Below are 21091 nucleotides of genomic sequence, written 5' to 3'. Positions count from 1 at the left end.
TACATGAATTAACAGAAAAAAATGGACAGCCGGACTCGGTGGTCAAGAGGCCGGACTCGGACTCGGTGCAAAAATCCGACCGAGTCCACAGCCGCAATTACTTTTATGACGGCAAAAGACGGACAGCACAGTGCGAGATATGCAACAAAAACCATTTCTGACAATGTTGAAAATTGAAGTTTATAGAGCTCTGGTGTCTCCAGATGTTACAGATGAAACATAAAATGTTTCTAATGCTCTTTGTGTTTCTTCTTTCAGATTTTTTTTTCAGATTATTTTTTCATATTTGCAACTCAAATGTGTCAGACACTGTCGGCAGACGTTCATTTGTTTAGATTGAGCTGTCAATAAATCATTGTATGAGGTAATTTCTTTTTTGTTTGATTCCATGGTGTATTTTACTGAATATCAGTAATTACAGTGCAAATCCAAATTATTGTCATATTTTTTTTAACAGGTTAGACCAGGGGTGGGCAAACTTTTTGACTTGCGGGCCGAAGTGGGTTCTAAATTTGGACCAGAGGGCCGAACCAGGAGTAGATGGATGTAGTGTTTGTGTGAAGTAATATAAACGACCTGTAAAGGTCATTGCATAAAAGGTTTTGGCCTTTAGTAGGTAGTAAAGCATGGATATTCAAAAAAGGTTTTTTGAAAACAAATGCATTTATTAACAGCATTAAAAAAAAGAAAATTCACCAAAAAACTGCTATCAGTGATTCTCATAAAATACGACACTGTTATTATGAATAACAGTCTCCATCACTTCAGTGCCTGCAGGTCAGATTAATGAAAGATGTTTATCTTATAAGATCACATCAAACGGCAAACATTACGACCAAATATATCATCTTGAAGAATCGGTGAAAGCATACATCCAAATAAAGTAATCAAAACGGCAACATGGTGAGGGGTATCTGAAAATCAGAGCAGAATTTTAACTCACAAACACCTGGTAACAGAGGTGGGGAAACACTTCCTCAAAGTAAGCCTTAAGAACTTTACAGGTTAAGATTAGTCGCAAACAGGTGGTGCATCAATGTCCTTGAGCATCCTGCATTGTTTGAAAATGAGAATGGTCACTAGTTTCAATCCCTGCTATTTGTACAAATCATATTCAAAATGCATTTTTTTACAACAAACTTGAGAGCCTCCCCTTCATTTTCAGTGGGAACAGTGTTGTTGGTCTCCCTTTTTTTGCTAGTGCGTCATAGTCTGGAGTAAAATTTGTTGTGGCAATTCTTAGGAGATATCCGAGGTAGTTCAAGATGGCGGCGCGTGCACACGCAGCGGCCACTCTCTGTCCCTTCAGTACGGTGATTTGTTCGTCTAATGAGTGTTCGTCCGACAGTCTTATGTGTTCGTCTCGTCGTGCTTTATCGTGCTACAAGTACAGCAGGCAGGCTCTGCTCGACATCGGCAGAAGTGGGTTTTGCGGCGTTCTGGACTTTGAAGCGTCGACATTGAAGGCGCTCGGACTGCTACGTCCTGAAACGTCGCCGACCTCACCCGCTATTCCTCCCCCGGTTGGGAGCCGTCGGAAACGGTGTGCGAGGAGGCAGAAGAGGGGCAAGCGTGGAGGCGTCCGGACCAGGCTGGCGGCCAACCCAGCGTGCCCGGCGGTGCCCTCCATTCTTCTGGCGAATGTTCGATCGCTGGACAACAAAATGGATTACGTTCGCCTGCTGAGGTCTACGAACCGGACGGTGCGGAACTGCTGTGTGCTCGTGTTCACCGAGACCTGGTTGAGTGACAACATTCCGGACTCTGCCGTGCATCTGGAGCGGCTAGCGTGCTATCGGGCGGACCGTGCCATTGTACGAGGGGGAAAGTCGCGAGGAGGTGGAATATGCGTCTACATCCGAGAAGAATGGTGCCGGGACTCTGTGGTTGTATGTAAGCACTGCTCGCCGCTTGTGGAGTTTGTGATCATTAAGTGCCGTCCTTTTTATCTGCCGAGGGAATTTACCGCGATTCTGCTAGTCGCGGTTTACATCCCGCCTTCCAACATCGAAGGAGACAGGATCGCGGCGCTTGGTGAACTGTACCAGGCTGTCAGTGAACAGCAAACAGCGCACCCTGACGGTTTCACCATCTTCGCTGGAGACTTCAATCATGCCAACCTGAAGTCTGTTTTCCCGAGGCTTCACCAGCATGTTCCTTTTCCAACACGTGGAGACAGCTTCCTGGACCTAGTCTACTTGGCGCAAAAGGGAGCTTTCAAAGCCACCCCCCTCCCCCATCTGGGGCTTTCTGACCATCTCACCGTTTTGCTTTTGCCCGCATACAGACAATTGGTAAAGGCATCCAGGCCGGTTCGGAGGCGGGTTCGGGTGTGGCCTGAGGGTGCCTCCGATGCACTTCGTGACTGCTTCGACACCACTGACTGGGACTTGTTTAAGCAGGCAGCCACCTACAACGATTGGACGGACATAGAGGAGTATACTGACTCTGTTACCTCTTACATCACGAAGTGCATCGATGATGTGACTTGCTCAAAATCCGTCGTCACTCGCGCGAACTGGAAGCCGTGGCTGATGGGGGCTGTCCTCAGACTGTTGAGGGCCAGGGGCAAGGCTTTCAGAGCGGGGGATGAGGCTGGCTTGAGGACAGCGAGGGCCGACCTGTCCCGAGGCATCAAAGAAGCGAAGAAGGCGTTCTCGTGCAAGGTCTCCACCCACTTCAAGGACAGCAAGGACGCACGTAGCCTTTGGCGGGGCATTCAGACCATCACGGACTACAAGCCCGCGCCGAGGAGCTGTGAGGGCGACGTCCGTCTGCTGAACGATCTGAACCGCTTCTTTGCTCGCTTCGACGCCCAGAACAGCACTTGCCCGCTGAAGACCACTCCCCCCCCACACGAGCAGCCCCTGCGCCTCTCTGCCAACGGTGTGAGGAGGGCGCTTGCCGCTATTGACACCCGTAAGGCGGCGGGCCCTGACAACATCCCGGGTCGAGCGCTGAAGGACTGCGCTGGGGAGCTGTCGGGTGTCTTCACGGACATCTTTAACGTTTCCCTGCAGCAGGCCATCGTCCCCTCGTGTTTCAAGGCTGCCACCATCGTTCCTGTACCGAAGAAACCTGCACCGTCCTGCTTCAATGACTACCGCCCCGTGGCACTGACGCCCATCATCATGAAGCGCTTTGAGCGGCTTGTCATGGAGCACATCAAGTCCGTTCTCCCCCCCACCATTGACCCTTTCCAGTTTGCGTACCGTGCCAAGCGGTCCTCTGAGGATGCCATCTGCTCTGCCCTCCACTCGGCCCTCACCCACCTGGAGAGAAAGGACTCATATGTGAGGTTGCTGTATGTGGACTTCGGCTCTGCCTTCAACACCATTGTGCCGCAGCGACTCATCTGCAAACTCGACGAGCTGGGCCTCAGTACCTCCCTCTGCAACTGGCTACTGGACTTCCTCTGTCAGAGGCCTCAGGTGTTGCGTGTTGGCGACAAAATCTCCGCCAGCATCACGCTGAGCACGGGAGTCCCCCAGGGCTGCGTGCTCAGTCCATTGCTCTTCACCCTGCTGACGCATGACTGCACTGCGACCTACAGCGACAACCGCATAGTGAAGTTTGCTGACGACACGACTCTGGTGGGTCTCATCACGAAGGGCGACGAGACGCGGTACAGGTCGGAAGTTGACCTTCTGACCACGTGGTGCAGGGACAACAACCTCCTGCTGAACGTCAATAAGACCAAGGAAATCGTTGTTGACTTCCGGAAGGGTCACACAACACACCTGCCGCTGATCATCGACGGTGCTGTGGTGGAGAGGGTGAGCTGCACCAAGTTCCTGGGGGTGCACATCAGTGAGGACCTCTCCTGGTCCGCAAACACCTCGTCACTGGCAAAGAAAGCTCAGCGCCGCCTGTACTTCCTGCGGAAGCTCAGGCGTGCATGTGCTCCTCAGGCAGTCCTGTCTACATTCTAGCGTGGGACCATTGAGAGCGTCCTCACCAGTTGCATCGCTGTCTGGGGTGGTAACTGCACTGAACAGAACTTGAAGGCCCTGCAGCGCATAGTGAATACGGCTGGTAAGATTATTGGTGCTTCGCTCCCCTCCCTGAAGGACATTTACACCTCCCATCTCGCCCGCAAGGCAACCTCGATTGCCAGAGATGTGAGTCACCCGGCTCACTCTTTGTTTGACCTTCTGCCCTCTGGGAAGAGGTACAGGAGCCTGCGCTCCCGCACCACCAGACTCGCCAACAGCTTCTTTCTCCAGGCTGTTAGGGCCCTGAACTCACTACCCCCTTCTGCGTAGCGTGCGGCACTGTTGTGCTATTTTCGGGAATGTCTGCTGTACGCGCACTTGCTCCTTTTTTTTTTTTTGCTCCTCTTATTTATTTATTTATTTGTTGTGTTTGTTTGTCTGTTGTGAGCCATGTCTTGTCACCGTGGGATAGGGGGGAACGAAATTTCGGTTTCTTTGTGTGTCTTTGGCATGTGGAGAAATTGACAATAAAGCTGACTTTGACTTTGACTTTGAAATTTGCGAAACCGCGTGGCAGCACCCTTACCTTGTTTGATTTGTCCCACCCCAACGGATGTGATGTAATAGATAAAAACACGTAATAGAAAATGGAGAAAACTGAATGGAGTAAAAAATAGCCCCCAAACAGATCATAAAAGTATCTCGGCAGCACCTCAAGGGATAGTTTACACTTTTCTGCACTCTTGGAGAGTCCTAATACACAAGAAAATGAAAATAAAAGACAGCAAAGTGGATTTACCATGAGACGTCTCCGTGGACGCTTCAGACAACCCCCCCCCCCCCGCCGATTTTTTTTTTTATAAGTTGTGTCCTGTTTCCAGGACATTCCATTTAACTGGTGAATCCCGGAAGCCAGAAGGGGGCGTCAGAGCAAAGCTTTAAAATTATATTTGATGGCTGTTCCTTGCGGACAAGTAGGCAGGGAAAGTAGAGTAGCAGTTTACGGAAAGAAAAAAGCAATTGTGAAAGAAGAAAAGGCAAGTCTGGCGTGGAAGGAAGACATAAAAGCAAATTTGGCAAAGGAAGAAAGGATGCATGAATAAAAAGGATGTCTGAGGGCAGGAAAAACGGTATGAACTGGGTCAGGAAGGCAGAGATGCAGATTGACATATTCTTTCTTTTCTAATATAGACAGATGGCAGCTAAGGAAACTTACCCGACTTTAATTAGACGGCTCGTTTATTAATCACAGTATATATCATCCTCTTATTTGTGTCAAAAGAGCCTAGGGATTTGAGCAGGACGCGGCTCTGCGCATGACCAGTGTGTCTGCTTTCTCTCAACAGACGACTTCCTGGAGGTTGCTTTCAAAATACATTCAAAACGATTTTTTAGGAAAATGTTTTTATTTGTTATTTAAGTCACAAACCGTCACATGTGAGAATCGAACTCACGGTGCCTGCACACAAGACAGGCGAGTGTACCATTACACCATCAGCCACAACATAATCAAGTGAGAGTATAATACCAATTTTAGGTGCTTCGTGACTGTCAGTATTAGAAAATACACGAGTGGTTGACGAATGAGCTTTCTCTAATTCAGTAGGATAAAGCATCGAGTGTTTTCGATAGGTATTTTTAATGGAGACGTTAGCTCAGCAAGCTAGCTCTCAAGTTTGTCATTTCGGGATAAGGCTGACCTTATAAAATGTTTTTTCGGTGTTCATAATTAATTTACACTTGAATAATATGCATGATTTCTTTAAAGCATCTTAAAATATTGTACAATGTTTCATTATTTGAGAACCCAGTAAACGTCCGATGTCACCGCGGAGTGATACACGCCAGCTTGACTCTTGCTCTTAGCGGAGGAGGAGGAGAGCGGTGCTCCGGCGGAGGAGAGGACCAGACAGGGAGCGAGGCGAGGAACCCGGCCAGCCCACCTCCCCCGCCCCCGCAGAGAGCGAGTGTCGGACCCGCTGGACTCCCCACCGCCCCCTGACCCCCGGAGGAGGACCCGAGAGAGAGAGCGAGAGAGAGGGAACCGCGTTGCCACGGGAGAGGCCTCTGTGCAGGTAACCGAGCGCTCGACGTCGCGCGCCGCCGGGGGCGCAGGTGCTCGGGGGGGGGGGACGGTGGAGCGGCTCTGAAACTCGCAGGAGAACCACGATGCTATTACTTACTCACTGCCACTAAAGCATCCTTTCATATGCACAATGTGCTTAATATAGCAGAATATATGTAATAGGAGCACTATGCTATTGTTTCAATTCGATTTTTTTTCCTCCAGCACTGACTCAAAGAATATAAGGAGAAAAGTATCACTACTTGACAGGATCATTATAGACATCCAATGATCCAGTGTTTTCACATCTTTACTGGGGCAAAGCACATGCTTTACATCAGCGAAAATCTCACCGCACAAGCAAAAATGCCACCCAATTAGCGGTACCGTGGTTTTAACCTCGCCTTCATTCTTTCCTGAAATTCTTACCCAATTTGCTTGATTGGGCACCATCTTGTGAGATCATGCCCAGAGGAATCTTGTTAAAGTGAGGATTTCTTATTTCATTAAATAATTTGTGTGATCTTTTGCAGCTATCTTCCTCCGTGGTCCGCGAAGTAAGTGCATTGTTGTGCACAGCACTGAGAGAGCTGGAAAGACGGACAAGACACATTAAGTGCATGCGTAGACACAGCAGCACGGAGAACAAGCTGGCATTTATTTGGCTGCGGATAGATTTGTTTTGTTTATTTTTAAAAAGGAGAAAATTTGAGTTTTTTTATCAGAGAAAATAAAGCTAAAGATGTTTGTGATCTTACAGGTAGAACACACTGGAACATCGGAGGTATATTTGGGGTTAACCAGAAGCACTTTAATTGTATGCCGAGACTGACTAACCATGAGTGGATAATTCTGAACGTAACCACACCCCAAGTTGCAAGAGGGTGTGTACACTTATGCAAGTACATTATTATCTCAGCTCTCTGTTTTTCCTTTGTTTTATATAGTTGACTTTCATAGTGGAAAAACTTTTGAAATAATTGATTTTGGTCTCACTTGGGCTGGAGTGTGTAGACTTTCTCTGCTCTTTATGTGGACAGAACGGTTTGAAGCGTAACTTTATTTGCCCCACTGAAGTGTGATTTGTCGCTTTCGCCGCCTCTGTTTTAAACAGCCAAGGTGTCTTTATCGGCCTTCATTATGAAAATATCAATCTTAAATGGCCCCAAAGTTTAATGGCTTCCTCTTTGTTCCATGCATCATTAACTATCTAATGACTATTTAAAAGTTTCGATTTATTTATTTTTATTTTAATGTCCGTCTCTTTCATTATTTAACAATTGCTCAACTAAGAGCTTTTTTTTACACAGAGATCCAAAACGAGGAGTTTAAAGGCATAATATAATAAACATACATACATTTTCCGGCCAAAATACATTTGTGTTCTTTGAAATGACAGCCTAATATTACGCTGTGTTTTGAAGTAGAGTGTTTTGCCGATATTAGTTGAAAGCCAAGCAAATTTCATTTGCAAAAATGCTGCTAATGCTGCTCACACTATTAACACGGCTCGATATTGTGAGGATTCTAAGGCCTCCTCTGGTAATCAACCAGATGGGTTTCCGCTGGGGTTAATTTGGCTTCGGAACGAACGGGCGATCACCAAGGAGCCAGGCAATGTCGGAGCCAAGCCTGCATTTGAGCCAGCAGCGGGAGACGTTGGTGCCGCAGAGGGCGGGAGGAGCTAACTGTGGTGGGAGGATGGGAAGCCTGGGATAGCCCGCCTCTGCCTCCTCACTCAGTTGCAAGGTAGATGAGGTCTGATGTGCTGGAACCCGCCCTCTCTCGCTCTCTCTCTGTCTTTAGTGCATTACTGCTCCTTCTTCACAGCTACAAGTTTAATCAGTCTGACAGTTGAAGCAGACTCAATCGGTCAGCCCCCCCGCCCAAACAGCAGCGCACACTCAGAGGCCAGCCGCAATGTGACACTGCCTACCTGCTAGCTGTGCGCGCTCTTGATTTGACGCTTGTCGTTATAATCACCCTTCCCAGCAAGGAAAATTGCTGTTACGTCCATTTTGTTTGGTTGTCACGACTCCTCTCAAAAGCATCAGCGGTGACTATTCCTGCAAGTCTCCCGCATGAGTTGTCCTCAAATGTGATAGGCAGATGCTTTGTGTCGATGGACATAAATTCTTTTTTTGTTGTCTTATTTGTAATTCATGTCATTAGAATTCATTGAGTGTTCATTTTGTGGATCCAATGGAAAAAAATCCTTAATTCCAGGCAAAATACATTGGTCCAAGAGTTGATTTTTGAACATTGTTTGTGGAGTTTGCATGTTTGGAAATCCAGCCTCGCTCTTATCAATCCGATACGTCGACGCTAGCGCAACCGGCCAGGTATGACATCAGTATTGAAATTTACAAGATTGACCAGTGGCATTTGCCAGAGACAAATTAGGGTAAATGGTAGAGAGTGCTGTCCAGTGGCACGGTTATCGATCAAGACGGCTCCATTTGAGAGCGACCCGGCCCCGTTATCAATCGATGTCTTCCTCTCTGCATAACTGTGATAATTAGGAGGATGTCGGGAGATGGATTAATCATTGTGAATACAGAAGAATCAGGTGCACTCACAACAGGACCTTTAGTTCCCGCCGAGATGGCGAACGATGAAGGTTTCAGTCAAGCGAGGAGTGGGTGGGGGGTGGCACTAGGAAAACAGAAGAAATAATTTAATAACACTTTGCGCTCATTTTCTCAGGTGACCAATCTACTTGCGCTTGTGGACTTTGTCCCTGCTGTGCTTTGGGAATATGGGAAGCCTGGGCTTTCTGATAAGCGGAAGAAGTTGGATGGACGGATGGTCGCTTTTTTAAAATGTCCTCTCCTGCGCCGCAGGCATGTTCGCGTCGGTGAAGGCCTTCGAGGGGCAGCAGTACTCCACCCTGAAGAGGCAGTGCCTGCAGAGTGGCCTGCTCTTCGAGGACCCCCGCTTCCCCGCCGTCGACGACTCGCTCTTCTACCTGGGCAACAGGATCGGACGCGTGGTGTGGAAGAGACCGCGAGTGAGTTGCTCCAAACAAACCTCGAAATGCATCAGAGAAATGCATGTGTGCTTGACACATGCGTTTCTCCGAGTACACGGGTAAAATTGGAGAAAATAAGCACACACGCTAACGTTAGCTTAGCCCGTGTCTTCGCCGGATGTTGCAGTATTGCGCTTGACTCCCCGATGAGCATAAAGGGTAATCGTCCAAGCACACTGATGTGGTTGCGGATGGAGTAGCCTCTTTTTGCAGCGGCGGCACGCATTGCCATGGAAACTGGGTCACAGAGATGATATGTTTCGCTCTGCGCTGACGTCAGTCACGCGCACTGAACGCCGTGAGAGGAGAAAAACATGGAGCAGCACTGGGCACGCTGTAGCATTTCAACACGATTAAATGACGCGCATTTGATTTTGCCTCGGTCTTTACATGCCTAGATAAACACGATTCCCTCTATTCATTCCTTGGCTTAAGTAGATAACGACTGCACTCTCGCAAGAAGGTGAGACTAATGTACCTTTTAATAACAAAGCCCGAATGAGCATCGCCAGAGCAATAATGGACATTTACCACACAAGTTCACCCCAACGTACATTAGTTCCACAGGAAGCATTAAGCGGGTTTCCCCGTCTTCCTTCTAATGGCCACCGAAAGCTCGCCGCCACGGGGAAAGTGCACAATCATCAAGTTTAACAGCAAACCACTGACATGTAGCCGCCCAGAGAGAAGCAAATGTTCCAGACATTGAAAGTTTAGGGGGGGTCATTTTTGTGGGGGAAAAAAGTATTTTTTCTCTCGCCATGAAAAAAGGGGCTAAAGTCCCGGTGGCAGCATCAAGCGTAGGGACTTATAAAACGGTTCCTCATCCAGAGCCGTCTCACTGAGCTGCCACTTGACCTTTTTTCCTTGTTCAATTTGTTGAAAACATTGCGCCCCGACACGCGTCTGCTTGGCTCCAGTATGCCATCTCCGTTCTGCCCTCATCGAGGAGAGTCACGACAGGACAGACTCAGGTCATTTCTGTTGCCATGCGGGCATATTTAGCAAGTGTTTGCGATACGGTGAGCACTTTGTCTGCAGGGCTGATAGATGGATGCATGGTGCCGACTGCAGAGCGGGCCAGCGAGCGGGTAAATCATTAGATGGCGCTCGGCCGCGGCATCATTTTGCCGTCTGCGGAGGCCGCGTTGCCATCAATACTCTTTTAATACTCTCCTGCCTGAGATGACCCCCTTCATGCGGTCGGGAAGAGCCACTCTCTTTGTTTCCGCCACGCCGCAACAGTTGAAGCCGCTGCGGACCGAAACCTTAACTGTTCTACAAACAGTCGCCGTCGGGTCGGGCAACGTCGGCGAGGAGGCACCATTCTGACATCATAAATAAGCTACATTCTGTATTGCCTCTGCTGAGTCATCCTTGTTTTTAATGCATTGGTACAAAAAAGGGAGGCAGGCGGCGGCCCGTCTCTCTGTAAACAGTGAGGTTCCAAGCCCAACTTGCACAATGCAAGTGTGAGAGAGAAAACACTGCAGCAGCTAATTGAGCGCCACATTGTTGGTTGTAACCAAAGACCGCACAGAGGCCCCAAATGGGCCTGGACACGTGCGCTTGCTCGCTGGCTAAATGTGACTTCTCAAACGCATTTAAGGTCTCCTCCACGTCAGCAGAAGACGCATATGTTGGTCTGGCCTGCCTTTGTTAACAAGCACCCACTCCCTCTATGTGAAGTGGCATGGGACCAAAAGTGATTCCTTCCGCTGTATATACACAGTTCGCTCGCCACACATTTTGCACACATGCAAGCCTAAGATGACACAAGACAGCACCAAAGTCTAAGAGAAAGATAGTTAAAAAATCGGCCCTCAGGGAGGAGCTTGCATTAGCCCGACCTGTTTTTTCAAAATCCAATCACGTCTGTCTTTGAATGTTGCCAATGAACGAGCCCTTTCTTTTTTACACACGCATGCAGGAGCTGTGCGAGGATCCTCACCTGTTTGTGGACGGCATCAGCGCTCACGACCTCCACCAGGGGCAGCTAGGCAATTGCTGGTTTGTGGCGGCCTGCTCCAGTTTAGCCTCCAGAGAGTCACTATGGCAAAAGGTGAGCAGCGCTCGCCTTGTGTTGTTTGCCTGCCTGCCCGCCCACTACGCTAAACGGCTAGTATTGACTTTTTAACATTTGGGGGACCAATCAAGCAGTTAGCAAAATTTTTGATCGCGGATCTCAAATGGCCATCTTGGCCTACTCACTCAAACCCAACCTTTTTTCATCCACGCCACACCTTTTTATTGGAAAAAATCTTGAGGCACTCCACCAACAAAAATCTGTTAAGTGTTACACACCCTTCTTTATTGAAATGAGTTACCGTATTTATTCTAATTATCGCCCATATTCTAATAATCGCCCAGTGTGTGTTAGCGATGACATAAATAAAAAACATTGATACTTCTAATTATCGCCCATGCTGCTAGAAATTCCCCCCAAAAGTTACGCTATCCTCCACGACCGCATGCCGACGTCATTGCACAAGTTTAAATATGACTGATTTGACAGCATGTCGAATGTCCCTTTTAAATTGTTTTTCTCCATAAACTATGATACAATTACACTCGTCACTCCTCTACAATATCCTCACACAATTACGTTACCGGGGCGTGCGCTCGAACAAGACTATCGCGATAACATGATACAACACGTGATGTGCGACAGTAACGTGTCGCATTGATGGAGCGTCAATTGACGCACCCCGCTGTTAGAGATAGATCAAAACAGCCGCTGTTCTAGTGTTAAGAACACCGTGAGATGCAGGTATTGCATACTACATAAGGAAAATATACATATTATCGCCCATTTCAGTGCCCCTTGGCGATCGGACAAAAAGTGTTCTCTATTAATCCCCCCCCCCCCTGTTGGACATAAACCTTCTCTAATTATCGCCCTGGGTGATAATTAGAATAAATACGGTGTATTACAATGAAAGACATTGTGAACGCACAAAGTCCTATTCCTATATATGTATATACAGTATATGGAAAGAGTGGAATAATTGAATAGAAACAAATAAATGTACGTATATCTTTTAAATATATATATATAGTGTAAGGAATAAACTAATGAAAGTGATTGTGATTAAAATCCAAAAGAATCAACATGACTTAGTTTACTGTTTTAGACTAGCTCAATAAATATTGCGACAATAAGAAAAAAGTCACGTTTAAAGACACTCTGCTGTTCTGGCAGCATGCTGAGTGGTGATCACAGTCAAGGTGTCACGACTTGACTGTGTATTCATGTTGGTGAAAATGAACAATCCAGGTTCTCCGGTTGAACTACATGGTGGGATTTCCGTCAGTCCACAAACGCACCACGGCCGTCAGAGCATCACTGTTATCAAAAGCACACAGCAGCAAACTGAATATGTGCCGATTCAGCACAATCAGACCGACACAACATGAAATCTCAAGATTGTCTGATTAGCTATGCATGCGCAATTAGCAAGTGCCAGGCCTTGCGCTAACTGACCAATGGTTTGGAGATCCTTTTTACAATGCGCTCCATAATTAATATTGGACAATTTCGCATGGCACAGCTGAATATCTCTCACGCCACACCAGTGATCCGCGGCACAGTGGTTGGGAAACAGTGCACTAGATAGAACATGTGAAGATGACTTCTTCGCTGTAAAGAAATTCTTTGTCGAGCAGATAAGCTGTCAATTTTAAGCTGGCCAGCCGGGTGCTTTATGGAACCAGATCCTGAAAAAATCCCAGTCATTCAAAGTATTGCACTCTTTTTGAATCCGCAAATCCACAATTGCGTTACCCGGTGGTTCTGAAACTTTTTGCACCAGCTTAGAATGAGTAAGCCTTTGCAGCATTATGCACAGTCTGCTTAATGATGGGAGAATCGATTTGAAAAAAGAACTTTGACTTAGATTCACAGACGGTGATGGAGTGAACTACGTATTTCCAGCTACCCGGGTAGAAATGCAAGCGTTAAGCGAGGCTTCACAGAAGCATTCAGCTGCCAGCCGTGAAGGCGATGGAGCAGTCCACCGCGTCGGGGCAGCAGCCCTCCCCAAAGGCAAACAGGAAGTACATGACCTTCCTCACCTTGGCCAGCTCAGCGATGCGCTCGCCCAACTCGCACACGTCCGACTCGTAGCACTTGGTGCCCGTCTGGCAGGGGTTGCCCACCACGTTCCAGAAGACCGCCGACGGCTCCAGGAGCTGCCGGGTCATTGGGTGGGTGAGGTCCGGCGTCCACAGCTGCGACGTGGCCGTAATGGCCAGGCGACCTGGCTTGGCCAAACGCACCATCCAATAGGAGAAGCGCAGCGACTGCTGGGCAAAGTCCAGGTGGTACACGGCTTCGTCGGGCCACAGCAGGCGCTCGCCGTCCTGACGTTTCTGCCCGCGCTGCTGCAGGGACTGGACACGCAGGCGCATCACCTCGCTCAGCTGTGGGTCCGGGCCAAAGTGCAGCTCCAGGGTGTTGGCCATGAACGCCAAAAGAGAGGAGTGGCTCATTGTGCACCGTGTGGTGGCGCGTCTTAACTGCCAAAGACACCTGGAAACAAGTGCTCGTGACATTTGGCTTTCGTACTCAAGGGGGTGCCGCTTGCCTCAGTTTGCTCGTTCGTTGCTTGGAATACGTGGAACCCGTGCGGGAATCCACCCCGCAGGCGTCCTCTGGCGACGTTTGCGCGTGTGGCATTGCTGGCTTTTGTTTTTGCTGTCTTTTGTTTTTGTCATGAGTTACTCTGTTAACGATTGCAAAGGATGATTGGCGGTAAGACCTGAAAATCCATCTAAGAGGCTGCTCAACACTTCTGTTTAGTGTATCAATCGAGTTGAGAAAGGGACTCTTGGAGCAAGGGTGGGAGGGAGGCCTTTTTGTCTCTGCCTGCCATCTAACTGAGAAACAGCGTAAATTAGAGGGAAATCTTCGTTCTCATTTCCTTTGGATAGGAGAACCGTGGCTTCATGGTTGTAGTTACTTTACGCATCATTGACTCCCACGCCGTTCCAGCCGGATTTCTGAGTGACGACGGCAGGGCAATAAAGCCTTGACGTGATTGGCCATCAACGAGTTTGGCTAAGCGTCTCCCCGGCCCGCTTCCTTTTCAGGTGATTCCCGACTGGAAGGAGCAGGAGTGGGACACGGAGAAGCCCGACTCATACGGCGGCATTTTCCACTTCCGCTTCTGGCGCTTCGGCGAGTGGGTGGACGTGGTGATTGATGACCGACTGCCCACCGTCGAAAACCAGCTGGTCTACTGTCATTCCAACGACAGCAACGAGTTCTGGAGCGCCTTGGTGGAGAAGGCATACGCCAAGTTAGTTCCCCCAGCTGAGTTACGGCGAGTTTATGAAGTAAGCGCGGACGAGCCATAAGCTCGTTTGTTCGTGAGCGTAAGTGAGAGCATTTGTTAGCCGCTCAGCTTGTTGCCGCTCATTCGTTAGTTCTCGGACAGGCCTGACGGACTTGTTTTTCTCCCTCAGGGTGTACGGCTGCTACGAGGCTCTGGACGGCGGCAACACGGCGGATGCGCTGGTGGACTTCACGGGGGGGGTCTCGGAGCCCGTGGACCTGCTGGAGGCCCAAATGGCAACGGACGAGGCGGCCCGCAATCAGTTGTTTGAACGAGTCCTCAAAGTGCACAACCGAGACGGCCTTATTAGCTGCTCCATTCGGGTAAGTGTACTCTGCTTTTTGCAACAAAACTTGCTGAATGCCAAACATCTCCATCTGATCCAAACATCTCAATCGGTCAGTATGCTTATGCACGAATCCAAGCACAGTAGGTAACAGAGGAAAAAGGAGGTGTCGAAGAAGTCATCCCTGAGGCACCCCTGTCAGTCAAGGAGCACGGATTGCAAAGGAAAAGGAGATGTCCAAGAAGTCATCCTTGAGGCCCTCCCCCCCCCCGTCAGTCAGGGAGCACAGATCGCAAGGAAAAAGGAGGTGTCCAAGTAGTCATCCCTGAGGAACCCCCCCATCAGTCAAGGAGCACAGATCGCTTCTTTTGGACTTCCCTGGATGTGTCTGATTATGCACATTTGCTTTCCCAGGCAACCACGGTGGAGGACATGGAGGCGCGGCTGGAATGCGGCCTCGTCAAAGGCCACGCCTACGCCGTGACCGACGTCCGCAAAGTGCGCCTGGGCCACGGGCTGCTGGCGTATTTCAAGTCGGAGAAGCTCCATATGATTCGCATGAGGAACCCGTGGGGAGAGAAGGAGTGGAGCGGCCCATGGAGTGACAGGTTCCCCTGCTTGTCACCCACATTCCGCACAATCGCCCTTGATGCTTAGCGAAGGCGCTCAAACATTGGCATGATGCCAGAAGGTGCGCTCGACCCAACGTTTTTTTGTTTCTCCCCCGCCGCTGTTGCAGTTCGAAGGAATGGAACAAGGTGAGCAAGAGCGAGAGGGAGAAACTCGGCGTCACCGTGCAGGACGACGGCGAGTTCTGGTGAGGAAAACAAATGTCCAACACATCAAATCAACATTTCTGTAAATATCGGAAGCTAAAGCCATGAGTAGTGGGTGTCAAAAGTCTTCTTCATAGAAAGAATGATCCTGAATGTTTTGACGTTTCCCTTCTGGGCTCTCTCTAGGATGACCTTTGACGACTTCTGCCAGTACTTCACCGACCTTATCCTGTGCCGCCTCATCAACACGTCGTACCTGAGCATCCACAAGACGTGGGAGGAGGAGGTGATGCGGGGTTCCTGGCTCCACCGCCAGGACCCCCTGCGTAACCGCTCTGGCGGCTGCATCAATCACAAGGCCACCTTCCTCCAGAACCCTCAGGTGCAATGCCATGTTTCACCAACATTCGTTGAAGGCACAGCGCTTTTGACGTCGCCTCTCTTCTCCCTCTAGTACGTGTTTGACGTGAAGAAGGTGGAGGACGAGGTGTTGATCTGCTTGCAGCAGAAGGAGAAGAGAGCCACGCCCAAAGAAGGCAAGGGGGAGAACCTTGCCATCGGCTTTGATATCCACCAGGTAAAGAGAAGTAACAAAGCGGACCCAGAAAATCTATTTTCTGGCGCTCCTCTGGGGCCGGGTCGCGGGAGCAGCCGCTCGGGCTTCAGCGGGCAAGACCGGACTTCCCTCTCCCCGCCATGTAAGCCAGCCGCGATCATCCTCCCTTCTGACATGCGCTTTGCTTCCTCAGGTGGAGCTGAACCGCAAGTACCGCATGCACTCGAGCCAGCAGAAGGTGGCCGGCTCCATCTACATCAACTCGCGCTGCGTCTTTCTCAGGAAGGAGCTGAAGGAGGGCCGCTATGTCATCATCCCCACCACCTTTGACCCGGGCCAGCGGGGAGACTTTCTGCTCCGCGTCTTCACCGACGTGCCTTCGGACTGCAAGTAGTGGACTTCCCCTTCTTCTCAATTAAGTCAGAGATAATATGGATGACATCATCATAGATTTTCAATCAAATTTCATGACTCCATTGTAAAATGGGTGGCTCCACGTTGAGTTTGAACCTCCAATATTTTACTTTTCTTTGCCTTCTTTCTCGCGCTGGCAAAAGTCCGGCAGTAAGCGCAGAGCCGGAAATACAACTTGACGTGGCTAAAATGACTTTTGGAACGCAAATGTCAAATTTCCTTCCTCAAGACTCAGGTGTGAGCATTCTTAGCTTAGAGTGCCCTCTGGCGGCCGTACGTAGAATGACACGCGCGTTCCCTTCTCTTCCGCTGACTCGCTTCAGAGAGCTGAGTCTGGACGAGCCTCCTCAAACGTGCTGGACGGGCATGTGCGGCTACCCGCAGCTGGTCACCCAGGTCCACGTTCTCAACGCCGAGGGTCTGCAGGGACAGGATTCCAACGGAGGTCATTAAAATGATTTCAAATTGAACACTAGAACGAGCCAAACTCTGACGGCCGCCGTGAAATTTGTATCTCGGTCATTTACATTTATAAGATTTGATAAGATAAGAATCTAGAATGTCGTCACTTCTAGCCCTGGACCCGTACGTGATCATCACCTGCGAAGGCGAAAGGGTCCGCTCGCCGGTTCACAAGGACACCCGCAGCCCCAATTTTGATGTCAAGGCTCTGTTCTACCGCAAGAAGCCCAAAGACGGAGTCCACATCGAGGTGAGGGCCATCCGCTTGGGTACTTTGGCTGAGTCCGAGCCCTTCAAATGTTGTTTGCTTGTTTTCACTCGGTGCTCTTTTTCGTCCGATGTCACAACCCGACGGATTGGCCTGCTAGACATCCGAATGGCGAGCTAGCTGGAGAGATAGCAAAATCCCCTTGCAAAAGGGCTAATGTGCCCAGAGTCACGTTTGGCCACGACTGGATGATTTGTCCTGGTGGCTGTTTCTTTTTCAAGCTGCAATTCTTCCTAAGCTTCCACTTTTCTTCTTTTTGCTTCCTGCCTGTCTCCCTCTCTCTCTTTGGGGTCAGATCTACAACAAGAACATGATCGTGGACACCTTCCTGGGTCAGGTGGTGATGTTGAGCGATCCCAACGAGCGTCAGGAGCAGCACACGCTGCACCTCCGCGACAAAGGCAGTCGGCAGGACAGCGACTTGCCCGGCACGCTCACCGTGCGCCTCATCACCTCCACCACACTCACCAACATCTGACCGCCCCCCCTTCACAAATGTCATATTTATTACCACTTTTTTGGCCAGTTCTTTCTCTCCTTATTTCTTTCACACACCCCGCCCCTCCCGCAAGGGTTTTTTCTTTTCTCGTTTCCCTCTGCATTTTTTCTGTCTTTTTTCATGCCAATTTCTTCAACCTTGACACTAACATTTGAATGGCCTTTATTTCCCTAAAGATCTTTCTTCAGTGTCACTGGCCATGTTTTGTCACTGGGAAAAGGCCAGTGAGGAGCACTTTGTTTCCCCTTTCTGTTGTTTTGCTTTTGATGGATGGATTTTGGTGTGAAGTGATCCCCGCACGAGATGCAAGTGTGATGCGTATGCAGACGTTTCTGCACTGGCGTGCCAACATTTCCAAGGGCTTTGCCTTGCCTTAAGGCTGCGTCTGTGTCTTTTACGCGGAGGGGCAGGAGAGGGGGGGCACGGCTTGGCTTTCGCCGCGTGTCACTTGTCTTTCTCGGTGCTCTGGTGGCCGCCGTGTCTGCTCACTCCCAAACATTGGTGCATCTCCCCCGAAACAGGGACGACGCCCCGTCGACCGTGTTGCTATGCTGACTTGACACCCTGTCTGAATCCCTGTGGAAGACACACTTTGACTCCCGGCCTCTCCCACCCGTTAATACTGATGATACATTTTGTATCCATGGCCGCAGTCCAGTGTTTGGCGAGCAAGCGCCGCCCGTCATCCCTGAAGCAAGCCAACAGCCTCGCTTTTCCCGTCTTCCTTCACTTTCAAACCAAGACACGTCTCTGCCAAACGCTATGGATGACCGCATGGCCCAGAAAGCCTTTTTGTCTTTTTTCCCAACCTGTGCTGCACATCTCTTCGGTCGTAGCTTAGCGGGCAGTGTCTAATCTTGGAGTCCCCCCCCCCCTTGTAAACAAGTGCTTTGTGGGACCAAGGAGCAGCCTGTCAGCCCCCACTCCTTTGTGACCCTTTGCGGCTGCCACACGGGCTGCCCCCGAGCGGCGAACTCGGGGGCCCGAACCACCGCCTCCCTGGTGCCGCCGCATCATCATAAAGGCAACATCACTGCCTGACATGCGCAAACTTGTACATCTGTTTCTGGGAGGAAAGACATGAAAGCGACAGAGGGGCCCGCATTGGGATCGCATGCCTCGCACTCATGTCGCTTTAGCCGCACAGGAGGAGAAAACTTGCCAAACAAACGGTGCCATGGCGCGTTCAATTGCCTCTTTAAAAAAACAACAACCTTTGGAGTCATTCAAGGATTTTGCATTGAACACTCAATGATACTTTGTATTCTGTCTGATTTCTCGGGATGGGCCCTAAATTCAGCAATCGATTCGAGTGTGGATCATTTCAAGGGGCGAGAGGCTCTTAAGGCCTTCTTGCTTTGAGAAACATCACTCGTAATTTCCTAACTGGCCCTTTAAAATTGGATGTCGGTTTTTGCAGAAGATGTTTCAAGTCACCGCGCTCGAGTCTTCCTTTACTCTCGCCGTTCGGACGCACTAGTCAACTTTAGTCTGTTGTATCAGAGCTGCATCCAAGTTGAAAATGGCTCCGACCGAAATTTCTTTGAAAATGGCGTCCCTCCAATGTTTCAACCGCTATTTTGGTGCGCGCCTCAAGAGAATCAACAATTCATGCTTCACAACGGACGCGCTTAACAACCCGTCGACTGATCGAACAATTGCTCTGCCCATCCCGAATTCTCGACAAATAGAAAATGTGCGCGTTTATTTTCACGTTGAATGTAAGAGCAACTTTTCCATTTGGCTCCGATTGCATTTTAATCGAGCCGCCCGCCATTACTTCAAGTGTCGCACACATTTTCTCGCCGTGCAGCATCTTTACAAATGCACGACTCGCTTTTCCGCTCTGTCCGCAGCCTTTAGCGTCGAGACCCTATCATGCCTTTTTTTTTTCTTTTTATCTATGCGCTAATGCCAGTCGCCTATTATATCAGAGCGCTGGATGGATGCCGGGTGCGAAGCGCGAGCTGCTGTTTTTAGGCGCTGGACGAAAAATGAGAGGCTTCTGGCGGCCAACGTTCTGAGTGTGATTGGTGCCAAAAAAGTGTTCTCTAAGACACTCTGCTTAGTTTTTTGCCTGATAATTTCCATAATACAAAAACACAAAAAAATATGTTCAAGCTTGCGACCGCCTATCACACGGCCACAACGCTTGGCTGTCTTCAATGTTGTTCGCGACTTGCTTTACGGATTGACCGAAATGTTCGTGGGATTCACGCATGTGCTATTTCACAATATTTGTCGAGGTTTTGCTTTCGTGTATCATTTTTTGGATGCCACATGCCAATTTTACAGTATTGCGCATGGTAGGGATTTCACTGTCATGCATAAACACCGTCGGGACTTTGACCTACGTATACACCTTGACCGAGACTTTTTATACGTGAATGCCATTGCATGTAGCAAAAGCGGCTTTGAATTCATAACAAAATATCTATATTTATATTTTGGGACTGTTGAAGAAAAAACGAGAGAGAGAAAAAAAGCTACCTGGCAACACGCTATTGCTACTTTGATGAATCCATGCAGCGGGCTTGCGTCTTACTCACGCATGCATCCAGACAGACGATAGACTGTTTCAATCAAATGTTATTCTCTTAAAAGCGTTCTCCAAATAAATCTCCATTTTATGGCTGGAAAGTACAACTTCTTGTAAAATGCCGTCTTGATTCTCTGCAAACGGTTACTCTGTGATCGTCCGCTGACTTGACAAGGGGACGTGACTGGCTCGCATGCTGTTTGGCTGTTCAGACAACTTGAAAACAGCGGCCACGTTGCACATCGTTGCACGAAAACAAACAAAATTGGCCGATGACGTCATCGTGTCGGCTTTTCTCGCCGCGGCCGTGACGTTCTTGTACTTTTCTTCTCGAAAACTGGAATATTTTCCTGCATGGTGACACTTTTATGAATATTTTATAGCCTTGTTGATTTTATATGGCTACAGTACGTACATATACCCAGCAAGTATATCAAGATGTATACAGTATATCTCTGGAACTATAGCCGCTCTTTGCGCTAAAGCTGAGTGCGATTGGCTGTGGAGCTTTCGAGAGGCGTACTTGCCCCATGTGTACCGTGTGTGTGCTTTTTTGTGTCTTCTCTGTTTAACGACTCAATTCTTTATTTTTTTGTCATTGAATCGATGCCCGTGCTTTGACTGCTAGGGTGCACTGTGCTTATTTTATAGCTGCGATTTGGGGCGAGGGTCTTTTTTTCTCCTTTTTTTTTTTTTGTATTTAATGTCAACTTGTGGCATGACTTTTAAATAAAACTGAAAATAATAATCTTGTCTTTTTTTACTTCATATTTTGTCATGAATGAGTATAGCAGGGTGACCAAATGCAGCTTGGATCAGGGTTTATTGAAGGGAAGGGAGGTGGGCAAACAAAGACACAGGCGGGATTGAGACTCACGGACAGCAGACAGAAGTCCACTCGGACACGGAACAGATTCTGACTGT

The 21091-nt window shown here is 49.0% G+C and overlaps 2 protein-coding genes across 5 annotated transcripts; one reads left to right on the top strand and one right to left on the bottom strand.

The window, feature by feature from the left end:
• The first annotated feature begins 4884 nt into the window (after window positions 1-4884).
• On the top strand, window positions 4885-20915 carry capn5b (calpain 5b). Of its 4 annotated transcripts, none has more exons than XM_088399223.1 (14): window positions 4885-5065; window positions 5802-6010; window positions 8844-9010; window positions 10962-11093; window positions 14123-14331; window positions 14498-14690; window positions 15068-15261; window positions 15393-15470; window positions 15616-15811; window positions 15884-16006; window positions 16179-16375; window positions 16543-16844; window positions 16975-17111; window positions 17425-20915. In XM_088399223.1, the coding sequence occupies exons 3-14, from the start codon at window positions 8846-8848 to the stop codon at window positions 17605-17607; spliced, it is 2109 nt and encodes a 702-aa protein (XP_088255349.1). In that variant the 5' UTR covers window positions 4885-5065; window positions 5802-6010; window positions 8844-8845; the 3' UTR covers window positions 17608-20915. The 4 variants fall into 4 exon arrangements, 3 of the variants coding, with proteins under 3 accessions (XP_088255349.1, XP_088255352.1, XP_088255351.1); XM_088399225.1 differs by having other exon boundaries at window positions 4887-5065; window positions 16723-16844; XM_088399226.1 differs by lacking the exons at window positions 16975-17111; window positions 17425-20915 and having other exon boundaries at window positions 16543-16634; window positions 16723-16844.
• LOC148385910 (olfactory marker protein-like) lies at window positions 13013-13585 on the bottom strand. The gene has a single exon (XM_088399227.1). It carries the CDS (start codon window positions 13583-13585, stop codon window positions 13013-13015), a length of 573 nt encoding a protein of 190 aa, XP_088255353.1.
• Window positions 20916-21091: the final 176 nt, after the last annotated feature.

Source organism: Syngnathus floridae, chromosome 15 (assembly GCF_059516105.1).
Source record: "Syngnathus floridae isolate MCC-2025c chromosome 15, RoL_Sflo_1.0, whole genome shotgun sequence".
Classification (NCBI taxonomy): domain Eukaryota; kingdom Metazoa; phylum Chordata; class Actinopteri; order Syngnathiformes; family Syngnathidae; genus Syngnathus; species Syngnathus floridae.
This window is presented reverse-complemented; position numbering and strand designations above follow the sequence as displayed.